Source organism: Ochotona curzoniae, unplaced genomic scaffold (assembly GCF_017591425.1).
Source record: "Ochotona curzoniae isolate NIBS_2020 unplaced genomic scaffold, NIBS_Ocur_1.0 contig_1, whole genome shotgun sequence".
In the NCBI taxonomy this organism is placed as follows: domain Eukaryota; kingdom Metazoa; phylum Chordata; class Mammalia; order Lagomorpha; family Ochotonidae; genus Ochotona; species Ochotona curzoniae.
Window position 1 is genome coordinate 26,711,555 of NW_024464918.1, and position 14,500 is coordinate 26,726,054.

At 44.3% G+C, this 14,500-nt stretch overlaps 1 protein-coding gene across 8 annotated transcripts in view; it reads right to left on the reverse strand.

Annotated features, from left to right (window-relative positions):
- Positions 1-14,500, reverse strand: part of NSD1 (nuclear receptor binding SET domain protein 1) — a 101,518-nt gene that overhangs the window by 12,172 nt on the left and 74,846 nt on the right. For all 8 annotated transcript variants that reach the window (XM_041004570.1, XM_041004296.1, XM_041004223.1 and 5 more), the window contains 6 exons: positions 13,145-13,301; positions 11,956-12,161; positions 10,202-10,314; positions 4,617-4,886; positions 3,494-3,610; positions 2,275-2,416 (listed from right to left, as the gene is read on the reverse strand). In XM_041004570.1, coding sequence (XP_040860504.1) covers positions 2,275-2,416; positions 3,494-3,610; positions 4,617-4,886; positions 10,202-10,314; positions 11,956-12,161; positions 13,145-13,301 — 1,005 coding nt within the window. The remainder of the gene's footprint in view (positions 1-2,274; positions 2,417-3,493; positions 3,611-4,616; positions 4,887-10,201; positions 10,315-11,955; positions 12,162-13,144; positions 13,302-14,500) is intronic.

Below are 14,500 nucleotides of genomic sequence, written 5' to 3' on the forward strand. Positions count from 1 at the left end.
TCTTCGCCATGTAGTGGCTAATAAACAGCAAATGCAAAAACAAAGGTACAAGCTATTTGAACACTAAAATTTAAAAATTTGGAATTCTAAAAACAATAAAAGAAGTCCTGTAAACCCAATGGAGCAGGAGTTCAGCCCAGATTAAGAAGGCCAGGTTCCCTGGAGCTGTCTCTCTGTCTGCAGCTGTAGCTCCTGGAAGGCCTTCTGCCAGTGATGAGCCTGGGTGGCAACAGGGATTGCAAAAGTAGTTGGATGCTTGCCTCCAACGTGGGATATAAACCTGGCTCCCAGCTATAGAGTGACCCAGCCTCAGCTTGTGGGGAATTAACCAGCAAATAAAAGCCCCCTAAATAGAAAAACAATTTTTAAAGATTACAAAAACAATACACATTAGGAGACAATAGAGCTCAAATCCTCTTCCAGGAGGAAGTACAAATGGGATTTCTGTGAACAGTACACTATACTATTGTAAATTATGAATTAGCCAGGTTAGCCCAGTAGCAATTTAAGTCTATAACAACAATTTTTAACTGTTTTACTAATGCTTCTAGAATACTCATTTTGAAGTCATACAACTTTACTTCCGTTTTAAAATTCTATATGGTCTATGATTTATCTTTATTAGAAAGGCAAATACACAGAGGAGGACAGACAGAGAGGAAGATCTTCTGTCTGTTGATTCACTCCCCAAGCTGTTGCAACGGCCAGGAGCCAGGAGCCAGGAGCCTCTTCTGGGTCTCCCATATGGATGCAGGTTTCCAAGTTCCTGGGCCGTCCTTGATTGCTTCCCCAGGCCACAACAGGAAGCTGGATGGGAAGCAGGGCCACTGGGATTAGAATCACTGTCCAGGGCCTGGCGCTGTGGCGCAGTGGTTAAGGTCCTCGCCTTGCATGCCCGGAATCCCATATGGGCACTGGTTCTATCCCGGCAGCCCCTCTTCCCATCCAGCTCCCCGCTTGTGGCCTGGGAAAACAGTGGAGGACAGCCCAAAAGCTTTGGGACCCTGCACCCGTGTGGGAGACCCGGAAGAGCCTCCTGGCTTCGGATCGGCATAGCATCGACCGTTGCGCTCACTTGGGGAGTGAATCATCGGACGGAAGATCTTCCTCTCTGTCTCTCCTCTCTGTATATCTGCCTTTCCAATAAAAATAAAATAAATCTTACAAAAAAAAAAAAAAAGAATCACTGTCCATATGGGATCATGGCGTGTCCAAAGCGAGGACTTTAGCCACTAGGTCACGGTGGCTGGCTGTACATATTGGATTCTAACAGTTGGGCTAGTATTGTGGTAGAAAGGGCAAAGCCACCGTTTGTGATGCTGGATCCCCATATGAACACTGATTCACGCTCCAGCTGCTCCATTTCTGTTCCTGCGTCTTCTACTGGTCTGGGAAACCATCAGAGTGGCCCAAGTGTTTGGGCCCTTGCACCCATGTGAGAGACCAGAGAGAAGTTCCTGGCTCATGACTTCAGCTTGGCAGAACCCTGGCCATTGTAGCCATCTGGGCAGTGACTCAGCAACGGAAAATCTGTGTATCGCCTTCTCTCCCAGTAACTCTTTCAAAAGAAACTTTAATAAGTATTTTAAAAACATGCAAGTTAGTGGTGGGCTCTATGGTATAGTGAGTACAGCTGTTGCCTGCAGTGCAGCCATCTTATCTGGGGGCTGATGAACGCGCAGCTATATCACTTCTGAACCAGCTAATTGCTAATGACCTGGGAAAAGTAGAAGATGGCTTACATGCTGGAGCTCCTGCACCCACAAGGAAGGTGCAGGAGATGGAAGAACCCTCTTTGCCATTTTTCCCTCTCTCTGTGTAACTCAACCTTTCAAGTAAATCAATAAATTTATTAAAAATAATGCAACTTGGAGGTTGTCAATTCAGTTCCAATTCCATTCCTTTTTTTTAAATAAAGGTTTATTTATTTTGCTTAAAAGGCAGACAGACAGAGAGAAGGAGATACAGAGAGAAAGATCTTCCATCTGCTGGCCCAACCCCCAAGTGACCGCAACAGCTGAGCCGATATAAAGCCAGGAGACTGGAGCTTCCATCAGTTCTCCCACGCGGGTACAGGGTCCAAGGCTCTGGGCCGTCCTGCACTGCTTTCCCAGGCCACAAGCAGGGAGCTGGATGGGAAGTGGAGCAGCCGATGTAAGAAGCAGTGCCCAAATGGGATCCCAGCACATGCAAAGCAAGGACTTTAGCCTCTAGGCTACTGTGCTTGGCTTGAAATTTAGGTCTTAGCTACAGAATATTTACAATGGGTCTTACCTGCTTTAATGTCACTCAGGGCAAAAAGACCAACACGGGTATCGCCATTCACAGACCATTTCTGAGTCTCACAGTTGGGCTGGCAGCAATGATTCATGAACCGCGCGTAGTTTCCTTTGGGGCCAGCATCGATGATTCGGTCCTACAATTCCAAGAGAAGTTATACTTAAGACTTCAAGAGATCCCCGCTATTACCTAGACTATAGTTCTCTCACAAGCTTCTACTTGTAAAGTGCATTATTTATTCATGATTTGATAAGTGGTGCTGGTGGGTAGACAGAGATGTCCCCTTTGCTGGTTCATGCCACACGAGTGGCAGGGTGGCAGCTGCTGGAAGCCCACTCGCTGTTCTAGGGTGTGTGTGGGTAGGCAGCCACAGGGGAGAGTGGAGCCAGTGTCCCAGCCCAGGCACTCAGCTCCGGATGCAGGTGGCCTACGCAGCAGCTGGCTCTGACAGTCATCCCTTAAACAGGAAAGCTTGAATTTTGGAGAGCAGTGGTTCCCAAACTAGTTTCTGGACTAGCAGCACCATCACCACTTAGAAAATCTTCAGAAATGCTTATTTTTGGGTTGTGTTTCCAATATACAAAGAAGAAGCTGGAGCGCTAGCACGACAATGTCTGGCAAAACCTGTGGTCGCTCCGGCTGTCGAGATGTGAGCATCACTGAGCTAGGAGCAGAGTTTGCACTGTCTTTTAGTTTTCAAACTCTGTACACCAAGAAATGGCCTGAGAAGACTTAAATATTGATTTCAAATCTCCATCCCAAACTAAGATCAGCGTGTCTAAATGTGAGGTTTCACAAACCTTCGAGGCCACGAGGTTTGAAAGCCAGGTCACAGACCCATGGAAAATATCAATGTGAGAACACTGAAACTAGAATTATGTTCCAAATACAACTGGGACATTAGGGGATTACTTGAGCTCCTTCCACGGCATTGGAAGGATATTGGTAAAGCAGTTCCTCCACCTGTGCAGGGTACAAGGCTGAGCATTTGCTTTTTTAGATTCAAGTTTTGATCTTATAGGAATACGCAAAAGGATAAAATCCCCAAGTTATATCGGATCATTCAAAAAGAATGCTCCACTCAGCTTTACAATGTCCAGCTACGGCTGCACAGCCAGAACTCGATCAAGCAATCTCTGCAGATACGAGAGAAACCTTGCTTGAGGCAGGGGAAATGTTCTACCTGATCATTCTACAATAGGTGAACACTTACTTTATCTAGGGTCAGCATATAGAAGTTGGTGATATCATGTTCCTGGGCGTAACGGATTCGAGCTCTGCATTCTTCTTCGTCTATCAGCTCACCGACATACTCATTCACAAACTCTCCCTGCAACAAAAAGCACCTCCTGAATTAGTGGCAAAAAGTACATCAACGTTCACATATAGAGTACACAAAATTACTCACTTTTTACTTCCTTGCAATGGAAACATGGACAGATATGGCTGGTCAATTCCTGAACCTGCCCAGGGACCTCAAAATCAACCTCCCTAAAACACTGTTATCCTCCATGGAACTTGCTTCAACAGCTGTTCCTGCACATTTCACAACACGGTCCTCCCTCCTAGGGTCACGCCTGCTACCCCACTGACCTGCAAAGCTTTAACACTCACTTTACTTTAGTCAATGACTCATCTGTCAAGTCTCAACTTACAGAAGCCTCAGAGACAAGCTAGCTTCAGTTCCTTCAGCACATGTCATAAGGCCAATGTGCTTCCACTCACCGATGACTGACCCATGGCTGCTAGTAGATCCGGAACATCTGCCTGGTAGATCACTGAACATCATGCCCATACCCACTAATTCCTTAAGCAGAAGCTTCCAATAAATTCTTCAGAAATAATAATCAGACAGTCTAACAGCACTGTCAAATAAGATTTATTTTACGTAGGCAGCATATTTCCTGTTTATTAGAAATATACAGATTCTGCCTAGCGGCAAGTTGAATACATTGCTGCATTTTCATTAGAACAGGCTTAACCTTCTTTACTTCATGTCGCATTAACCCAAATCTGTATTTCCCCCAGTGAAAACAGATTCTGCTATTTAATAGGTAATTTAAACCCTGTGTATCTTCCCAACTACAGGTCGCACCAGCTCTGTGCATTCCCCTCACTTGAGCACACCTGAAGCTGACGAGGCCAGAGGCACAGGGAAGCCGCACTCAAGCCACTAGGTTCCAAAAGGACGTGTGACACACAAAAACAGGATGCTATGCAACAGTGATCTATGTGGTAAATTTTCTAACAAGTATCACATCATATCAAGCAAATGCAAAAACAAACAAACAAACAAATAAAAATCAACAAAAATGGTAATCCAAAGTTTTCCTCACCTTCTTAATATCTGTTTTTGTCCGCAGGCCCCAACCCCTCTGCAAGGTGCGGAAAATCTCCACCTCGGGGTACTGGCGCTTGGTGAAGCACTGGTTCTGACAGCGCCCTCCAGCAGGGCACACCGTGGGGTGACACTCATACAGCAGCATGCGGTTGATGCATTCCGAGTCGATGCCACAAGGGTTCTCATCGGTGGCTTTACAGTTGCAACGGGGGATTTCAGACAAGTCCGCGGTGAAGATCTGCACCCTGCCTATTGGGCGGTTCACCTGGGAAACAGACATAGCATATGACGGCAGAACGCTCAACACAAGAAACAACTCAGGCCCCGCAAAGGACATCTAGGTTTTTTTTTAAGTTGCCTGGTACGCTTTGTATGATTTTGAATTATCAAGATTTAGGCACTGTGGAGCCAGTGTTGCAGCACAGGTTCATGTCCGGTAGCTCCAATTCCTACCCAGCTCCCTCATTACGCACTTGGGAAGGCAGCAGAGGGGTCCAAGTGCCAGGGGCTTGTACCCTCAAGGGAAACCCAGATGCCCCTTCACCCCAAGCTTAGTCCTGATCATTGCGGTCATCTGGGGGTGAGCCAACACACGGAAGAACCCTCAGTAAATACAAACTTGAAATAAAAAGGCACCTTAGCATAATAATAGAGCACCACATGTAAAATATAATACAAATCCAACATCTTCAAAAATTCATCTTAAAAAAAAAAACCTCAAAGTCAGCAGGCTAAATTAATTGCAAACTAACATTCTGCTACTGACCATATAGTGGCATGAAGGCAGTTGTTTTTTTTTAACAAAAGTCAAAATTGATAAATGAGAAACTATTGGGATGAAGATGGGTAATCTGGTTTTCTATCTGTGAAGAAGTATTTAATATTTAATATTTACACTTTACATAAAAACTACAGCAATGTGCTCATGTGAAAGTCTGATGCAATAAAACATGAAGGATAATTAACTGGAATGATGTAGAAGTTTTACAGACAATAGCAACAACGCAGAGGAAAGATTACATCTAAAACTGTGGATTTGTTGCACTATTAGTTTCCTCTATTTGCTATTACTTCAGTGGGGACAGTCAAAGTGGGCCTTCAGAGACATTCCATGCATAAATTTAACTAGGAATTGTGTTATTCTGATAAATTTATTTACTTGCAAAAATTGTTGCGAGGAAATATAAAGATCTAGAATAGAGCATAATAATAGCATCTTAAGCTAGACAAATAGTACTATAAATTATTTTTCATTCAACATTCCTTATTAGAATAACTGTCATATCCAATATTTTAGATGCTAATTCCATTCAACGTAAAATTATGAGTACAATGCATCTTCTAAATAGTGAAATACTTTCATTTGTAGAACACTATGGTTCTTCTATTCTACAAAATCTACAGTTTGCTTTAAGATGCATTACACTGAAATCCTAAGTCCCACATCATTTTTTAGCCTAAACTCCAAAAATCATGGGAAACACTGGGAAAGGCTCACTCATGGAGGAAAAGCAGCAGCACAGCCAACTGTAGCACAGGTGTGCCGAGGGGATGGACAATAGCCTGACCTCGTCACCCACGGCCTCAGGGCCATCCTAACTCCTCTCCGAATGTTTCAGTCATTCATTCTGAAGATATGATCTAATCTGTCATTAATCACAAGTATTTTTGCCTTGCACATCACAGAGCAAAAAATTAGGCGGCAGGCACTGTGGCTGAGCCGAAGAGCACGAGCGAGCGTCCCACTGCTCCCATGTGACCACGTACATGGCGATAGCCAACAAGAAATGCGCGGGGACGCTGGACCCTGCCAGCCGCAGGCAGACCTGGACTGAGCGTCAGGCTCCTGATGTGTTGGACCATCACGGCCATTTGGTGAGAAGTGTTGGATGAAAAAAAAAATCACTTTCTTTGTATCTCTTTGCTTTCTGTAACTGCCTTTCAATTAAATAAAAGTAATAAACCTTTATAAATTGAAGAAAAAAAAAAAAAACCCACACGATTCAGAATGAGGATACGATCACACTAGGATCAAACGTCATTTCACACTAGTTGACAAACTTATTGTCAAGGGCCAGAGTGTAAATTTGGGGTTTAAAAGCAGGCCACAGGTCTGTGATGAATGCGGCTCAACTGAGCCCTGCAGTACAAAACTACCCACAGAAACTACCAAACCGAACCAGCCCAGCTGTCACTAAAAAAAGTACCAGCATCAAAAGTTGAGTTTCATATGTTCTTCATGTCATGAGCCACTATTTTACTTAACTACCAAGAATATCAAAATAATGAGCATTATGTAACAGGCAATAGAATAAATTTGTTTCATGATTCTTCTCTTGCAAATATTCAAAAAGAAAAATAGAGGGAAAAAAGCCCTAAAATTATGTGATGAAATCAGTCTGGAGTTTCTCTCATTAGCAAGGTTCAAAATGTTTGCAGTCACCGTTGTGTTACATCCGGTTATGCCACCACTGCTCGCACAGGTAACCACTGTTAGCACAGGTAACCACTGCTAGCACAGGTAACCAGGTGAGCTGCTCTGCTTACTGACCCACTTTCTGCTATGCTCCGGGTCAGTCATCTGACAAGCACTGGGTATTTGGGCCATTACCACCCACGTTGGAGACCAGCATGGATCCAGGTTCCTGGTCCTACCCAGCCCAGACCTGCCTTTGCTTCTCTGGGAAATGAATGAAGCAGCGGGCACAAGGTCCCTGTCTTTATTTTGCTGTCACTTTGCCTTTCAAATAAATCCTTTAAAACGATGGTTCAGCTGAACCTCCACAGGCAAGCCTTTCTAATGTCTGAAGCATAGGATGGCGTCAATGGGTTTGCTTTCCTTTTCTGTTCCCAAATAAAAGAATCTCAACTGAACTTGAACTGTGGATACGCAACAAGGTGGAGGAATCCACCATGGGGGGAGGATTGGGGGGGAGGAGAGAGGGGAATTCCAATACCTAAAAAGCTGTATCATATAATGCAACGTAATAAATTTAAAAAAAAAGAAGTCCAGAAAACACAACTTATTTATATTAACCCGAGATATAAAGATAGAGGGAGAGAGAGAGAAAGAAATTCAACTGCTAGCTTGCTCCACAGATGTCTACAATGGCAAGATGAAACCAGGCACTAATAGAGCAACGCAGGCCTCCCGGACACTGAGCAATCTGAGCATCCAGGGGCACTGCCTCCAAGGGGCTGCAATGACCCCCGCCCAGGCCCTGGGACAAGGAATGTAAGTCCGTCACGGGACTCCACATGTCACGGGACTCCACATTACGTTAAGATCTAACCTTGGTGGTATGTCTTCACATATGATATTGCCACTTAATTCACAGGGCATGACCAGGTACAATTGGACTTAATTATATCTTTGAATTTCCTGAATTTTAATTATTTGTAAGGGCTTATATTTCATGAATTTTATTTCTTTTTAGAGATCTTCTAAAAATCACTAAGAATATTTAGTCATTTAAAAAGAACACACTTTGGAGCTGGGGCACAGCAGGTTAAACTGCTGTCAGCAACACCAGCATCTGACATGGTCCCCAGTTCAGATCCCAGCTGCTCCATTCACAATCCAGCTCCCAGCCAACCTGCCTAGGAAGGCAGCAGAACACGGCCCGAGTCTCTGGCCTGGCCTAAGTGGCCATTACAGCCACCAGGAGAAAACCAGTGAATGCGAAATCTCAGTGTCTTCCTCTCTCTTCCTTCCAAATAAAGAAAACAAACAAACAAAAACACAAAAACAAACAAAACTTATTCTACTTTGTAATCAGTGTTCAGATCTATTTGTCCCTTTTACCAATGTAAGCACAGACTTTAGTGTTCTTATCTTCAGAATGTAAGCTTACTACTTCATCATTATCCATCAGGAATTCCCAACTGTGCCTCAAAGACGGAGACGCAAAGAATACGGAGTAGTCTGCATAAAGGGAACCATAGGAAATGGTAAAATAAAAAGGTCACACTTTAAAGATTCAAGAGGCCGTCTTTGTAGCAGTGTTGCCAGATTTAGAAAATGGAAAGCTATGATACCAAGTTAAATTTGAATTTCAGATAACTAACGGTTTCCTAAAAGGTAAGTACCACACTACATTTGGAACACACACACACACACAGTAGCCTCTCAAGACTGCAGTGGAACAGGCTTACAAGTGAAATCTCAGCACAGCACACTTCAGAGAGCCACACTGAAGCTAACTTAGCTGCTGAAAGAGGTAACTTAAGTAAATACTAACATTTCTAACAAACTTGACTTTTTTTCTGAAGACTTAATGACCACAACAGCTAGAGCTGGACTATCAGAGAGGAGGAGCCAGGAGCTCTTCCCAGGCACACCTTCCCGGGTCGTTGGCAGGCAGCTGGATCAGAAGTGGAGCAGCCATGAACGAGCACCAGTGCGGCAGGCAGAGGCTGGGTTTGCTGTGCCACAGTGCCCCCCAACAAGTCTTACTTCTTTTTCTTACTATTTTACTTCAGAAAATTGTTAATATGAGTGACTTCAAATGCAAACAGTAAAAAAAGAAAAAAAAAATTGCAAACAGTATTTTGCCAGGTATACAGACCTGAATTTCTCTGACCTCGTGATTCCTATATTCACTGGCCACCTAAATTATCTTTAGTATTAATTATCACCAAAAGAATTCCCATACACGTGATACACACAATGTCATAATTTTCAGCAGGGCTTTGGTCCCTTTTAATCCAAAGGTGCTAAGAATACACTGTAATCTTAGATGACTATCCAAGACAGCAGCATAAGTGCCCACATTGGGGCTGGCATTGTGGAATAGCGAGCATCCCATATATAGGCAGATTCATGTCCCAGCTGCTTCACCTTTCATTTTTTTTTTTAAAAAAGATTTAGTAGTTTTCATTGGAAAGTCAGAAGTACAAAGAGGAGAAAAGACAGAGAGGATGATTTTCCGTCCGATGATTCACTCCCCAAGTGGCCAAAACAGCTGGAACTGAGCCAATCTGAAGCCAGGAGCCAGAGGCTTCATCTGTATCTCCCACGCGGGTGCAGGGTCCTAAGGCTTTGGGTCATCCTTGACTGCTTTCCCAGGCCACAAGCAGGGATCTAGATGGGAAGCTGGGCTGTCGGGATTAGAACTAGCACCCATATGGGATCCTGGCACGTGCAAAGGCGAAGACTTTGGCCGCTAGGATACCGCACCAGACCCGCTGCTAATGGCCTAAAAAGCAGTGCAAAATGGCCCAAGCATTTGGGGACCTGGCACCCAGGTGGGAGACTCAGATGAAGTTTTTAGCTTTAACATGGCTCATCTCTGGATATGGTGGCTACCTGGGGAATGAACACATGAAAGACCTCCCTATACCTTTGTCTCTTATTTGAAAGAGATAGATAAGTAAGCAAATCATCAAGCTATGCATAAAAAGATAACATTTTTTAAGAACCCATAAGAACATCCAGCTGATTTTTTCAAGTCTATGCGGCATGCCTGACCTGGTGTGCAGAAGGAACTGCAATGCGCTTCCCAATCTCGACATGAACACAGCAGAGGCAAGGAACACACAGTGTCGCTCGGGCAAGGGGGCCTGGGGGTTGTTTCTCACCTTTATATGCTTATAAGGTGGAGGCTTCTTATCATTCTTTCGGTCTTCCTGCAGCTGCCGTAGCTCTTTCTGTGCCTTTAGCTCTTCAAACCTTGCTGCAGCTTCCTGAAGAGCTACGAATAGACAAAGCACAGATCACTTCAGCACCTCACATACTGGACACATCTGCTTTGCAGGAGTATCAAAATGACTGTAGGAAAAACGGAGAATATGTATTTCCAAACAGGTTATGTGAGGGTACTTTATAATATGTATGGAAATGTGAAATTCAAATATAAGGTTTTGGTGCCAATTTTGAAATCCATGCATTTTGGGAGGGCCTCAAAAAAGTTCAGAGAAGTATATATTATGAAGACAATTAGACATGAATTTCAAGAACTTTTTGCACCAGCATAAACTGACCTTTTAGTTCCATTTCTCAGGAACTGTTTCAAGTATCTTTGTGTAATTCCTAGGGGATTCAGACATAGCAGTGTAACAATCCCCAGCTACATGAAACAACGCAGGGTACCACTGTCAAAGGAAAGCACAGCAGCTGGTGGCTGGGAGAGCCCACAGACACAGCCTCTGGAGAGATGAGCCTTACCCCTGGGCTCTGCTTCCCTTCCATGCCTTCCCCATGCTCTATCCGTGCGACCATCTAGCACACTGTAGGCGTGTTACGTGGAGTCCTCAAGACTGCCCTAAAATACACCTCTGTCCCATCCCATTGCCAGTTACTTGGGATGCCTGCCCAGTGCCACTCGAACGTCTGTCCTGTCCCTGTCTCTCTCTCTAGTCTTAGGAATAACTGTCACGGTTTTCATCTTTTCTAACACTGCTAACTTAACTCATCTTTTTCAGGTACTGCCTGTTGTGCCTCCTCAGGGTGCCAACACTCCACCACGGTCTGCAGTTTCTCCAACTCTGCTTGACTCCTTATAATGTATCTAGCTGTCGAGGAAAACAGCCTAACTCTCCCTCCTCACTGTGCTGTCCCAAACACCCGGAGCTAACTTTACGGAGGCTGTCTTCCTGACATGACAGTATATGTACCTTCCTACCTAAGGAGGAGGAAGAGTGGGACTGTGGGTATAACCCAGAAGAGGCTCCTGGCTTCGGATCGGCTCAGCTCTGGCCATTGTGGCCACCTGGGGAGTCAATCATCAGACAAAAGATCTTCCTCTCTATCTCTCCGCCTCTCTGTATATCTGATATCCTAATAAAAATAAATAAAGCTTTAAAAAATGAACTAAGCAGTAGTAAGTGATGTGGATCAACTTTCCTGTACAACCCTGCAGCCTCAGACACATGATGGTCTCGAGATAGGGACGGAGTGCTGCTTAATGGAGCAGGTGTGATGTTTTCTTGCTCACGATTTATATATTTTAAAGTCAGAATTATAGAAAGAGAGGCAAACAGAGCAAGAGAGATATAGATCTTTCAACCGCTAGTTGACCACCCAGATGTTTGCAATAAGTAGTGCTGTGCAGGCTGAAGCCAGCCAAGAGCTTGCCCTGGATCTTCCCGTGGGCAGCAGGAACTGAGACACTCAAGTACTCCTCCACTGCTTTCCCTGGCATTAGCAGGAAGTTGGTTCTGAAGTGGAGCAGCTGGGACACAAACCAATGCTTACATGGGATGTTGGCCTTGCAGACAGTACCTTTACTTGCCCTGCCACAACACTGGCCCCATCGTGTGTGACTTTTAACATAAAGCAGATAACTCAGGCAATTACAAGGAACTGGTTTGAGGCACAAACAGGATAAAGTCACCTTTTTTATACGTCCCATCCACTCCTTTGCCCATCTTGTCCTTGCTGCTCACGTCCCCTTCCATGTAGGGGAACACTCGGGCCTGGTGGGTCCACAGATAGTCATTTGACCCAAAGAAGAGCACAGGGAACTCTCCCACATCATGTCTCATCTTATCAATGTTGGAGGGAACAGCTCGCGGATGGCAGATCTCTGCTGGCCACCACCTGGAAAGGCAGAAACAAGGGCACTAAGAGAATAACCCACAGTAAGGAATTGTCGTGTCTTTTGGTCCACACAAAAATCTAACCTTCAACAGTGTTACAGCTAACCAGTAGCATACACGAAAGCATGAAGATGCTGCGAACAGTCACATGAGCCACCACACACTTCCTAGGACTCGGTGACAAAGATTTCTCACTAAACTATTCCAAACAGCAACAGATATTTGAGCTGGAAAACCCACCTACTTTACTCCACAGAAAGCTATAAACAGGCTCTTGCCATAAGCCCAAGAGTGCCTGATTAAATGGGAATTGTTAACAGTAAACTAGAGCCTTAGACAAGCAAGGAAGGCCAGGTCATAAAGGTTAATAAAGCAAGTTGCAGGGAACTGTATCAACAATAATCCTGAAGTATGTAAAACACAGCACGAAATAAAGGCTAGCCACAATTCAGGATAACAGCTACCTTTGAGCAGCAGGGAACAGAACCAGGCGTGGCTACAAAGTGACCCTCAGATGACTGCAACAGAGCTCTAGCTTCCTAACCGGGGTATACAAAATAATTACTTGCTGCTTCCCAAAGCATACATGTCAAATTATTTTTGCATTCCATATTTTGGGAAAGCAACTTTAAAAAGGCAGAATTCTGCATCCACTATAAAGGGCAATTACTGAGGATGGGGAAGCTGGACACTGGCATGTCTGCCAGAAAGAATCTCAAAATACTAACACTATACCTTCTCTGTTTGTGAAAGATTATGAGTTTTCGTTAACAAATATTCTACAAAGCAGAAACTTGAGTACTAGTATTAGTTCTGTGATATAAATTGTAAAGTTTGGGCTGTGTGTTATGAGGAAAAATTAATTCAAGGTGATGGTGTACCATACATACAGAGGAAAGAATTACCAAAAATAACCAGTGTGTTTGATGAACCCAAGAAATGCAATCTTACAAAGGAAATGGGGCGCATCCTCGCCGTACTCACCTGTACCGTCCGACTTTCACCCAGACGATCTCCCTGTAGTGCGGCTTCTTTCCCGCCTTGCAGTCATTGCAATACCAGTTTCCTTCAGGGATATCAATGTTCAGGCATTCTCGGTGAAAAGCAGCAGGGCAAGAGTCACAGCACAGCAGGCTGCCTCCTACGGGAATCAACAACACCTGGCTCAGCTGAAACAACCTTGGCTCAGCCCCTAACCAACTGTTTGTCTCCTCAAAGGATTAGTCACTTAATTAGATATCAAGGAAGACATTTCTATGTCCATTCATCGCCTGAACTCTACCTTCCTAACCAAGGGTTGTTAGATTCATGGCTAGCAAATGTGGCATCCTAATAATAAATTAAGGCAATGAAATCAGTACTAAATTCACAACAGTCATGCTATGTGCATATCCAGACAAGCAGAACTAAAAACAAGACGAGGGGAAATAATTAAGCCCATTTTGTTTACAAAATGGGGATCCTGACAGACAGAAGGAGAGATGGAGAAATCTTCCATTTGCTAATTCATTCCTCAAATGGCCCCAGTTGTGGAGGTTGGGCAAGGTAGAAAGCCAGAAGCCTAACACTCTACTCAGGTCTCCCACGTGGGTGGCCATCTCTGCCTTCCCAGCCACATTAGCAAAGAAGCAGGATCAGAAAAGTGCAGCAACAATCAGTGCTCTCATCTTCAACTGTAACCACATCGTCGGCCTCTCCATGAACCTTCTGAATCCAGATATGCTTAGAGTTTATTAAAGATTTATTTTTTTTTAATTTTTTATTTGAAAGGCGGATATACAGAGAGGAGAGACAGAGAGGAAGATCTTCCGTCCGATGATTCACTCCCCAAGTGAGCGCAACGGCCAATGCTATGCCAATCCGAAACCAGGAGCCTCTTCCAGGTCTCCCACACGGGTGCAGGGTCCCAAAGCCTTGGGCCGTCCTCGACTGCCTTCCCGGTCCACAGGCAGGGAGCTGGATGGGAAGCGAGATTAGAACCGGCGCCCATATGGGATCCCAGGTGTGCAAGGCGAGGACCTTAACCACTGCACCACTGCACCGGGCCCACATATGCTTAGAGTTTAAAATTTCAAAACAAAGTAAGCATATCTTTTAACTCAATTTGCACAAGCTTTCTATTTTTTAATTACTTTTGAAAAAGAAGTTAAGAGGCAGATAGAGAGGGGGAGCTGGGCCATTCTCTCAATGCTCATGTCACATAGGCAAAGATCAGGGCCACGTGTGGGAACCCAAAACGCAGTGGTTTTCCAGAAATTGACAGGTGTGCATTTGTCCATTTCTAAATAAAGATTTGAAAAAAAAAAAGCAAGTACGAATAATTGTAGCATGTCAGTAACT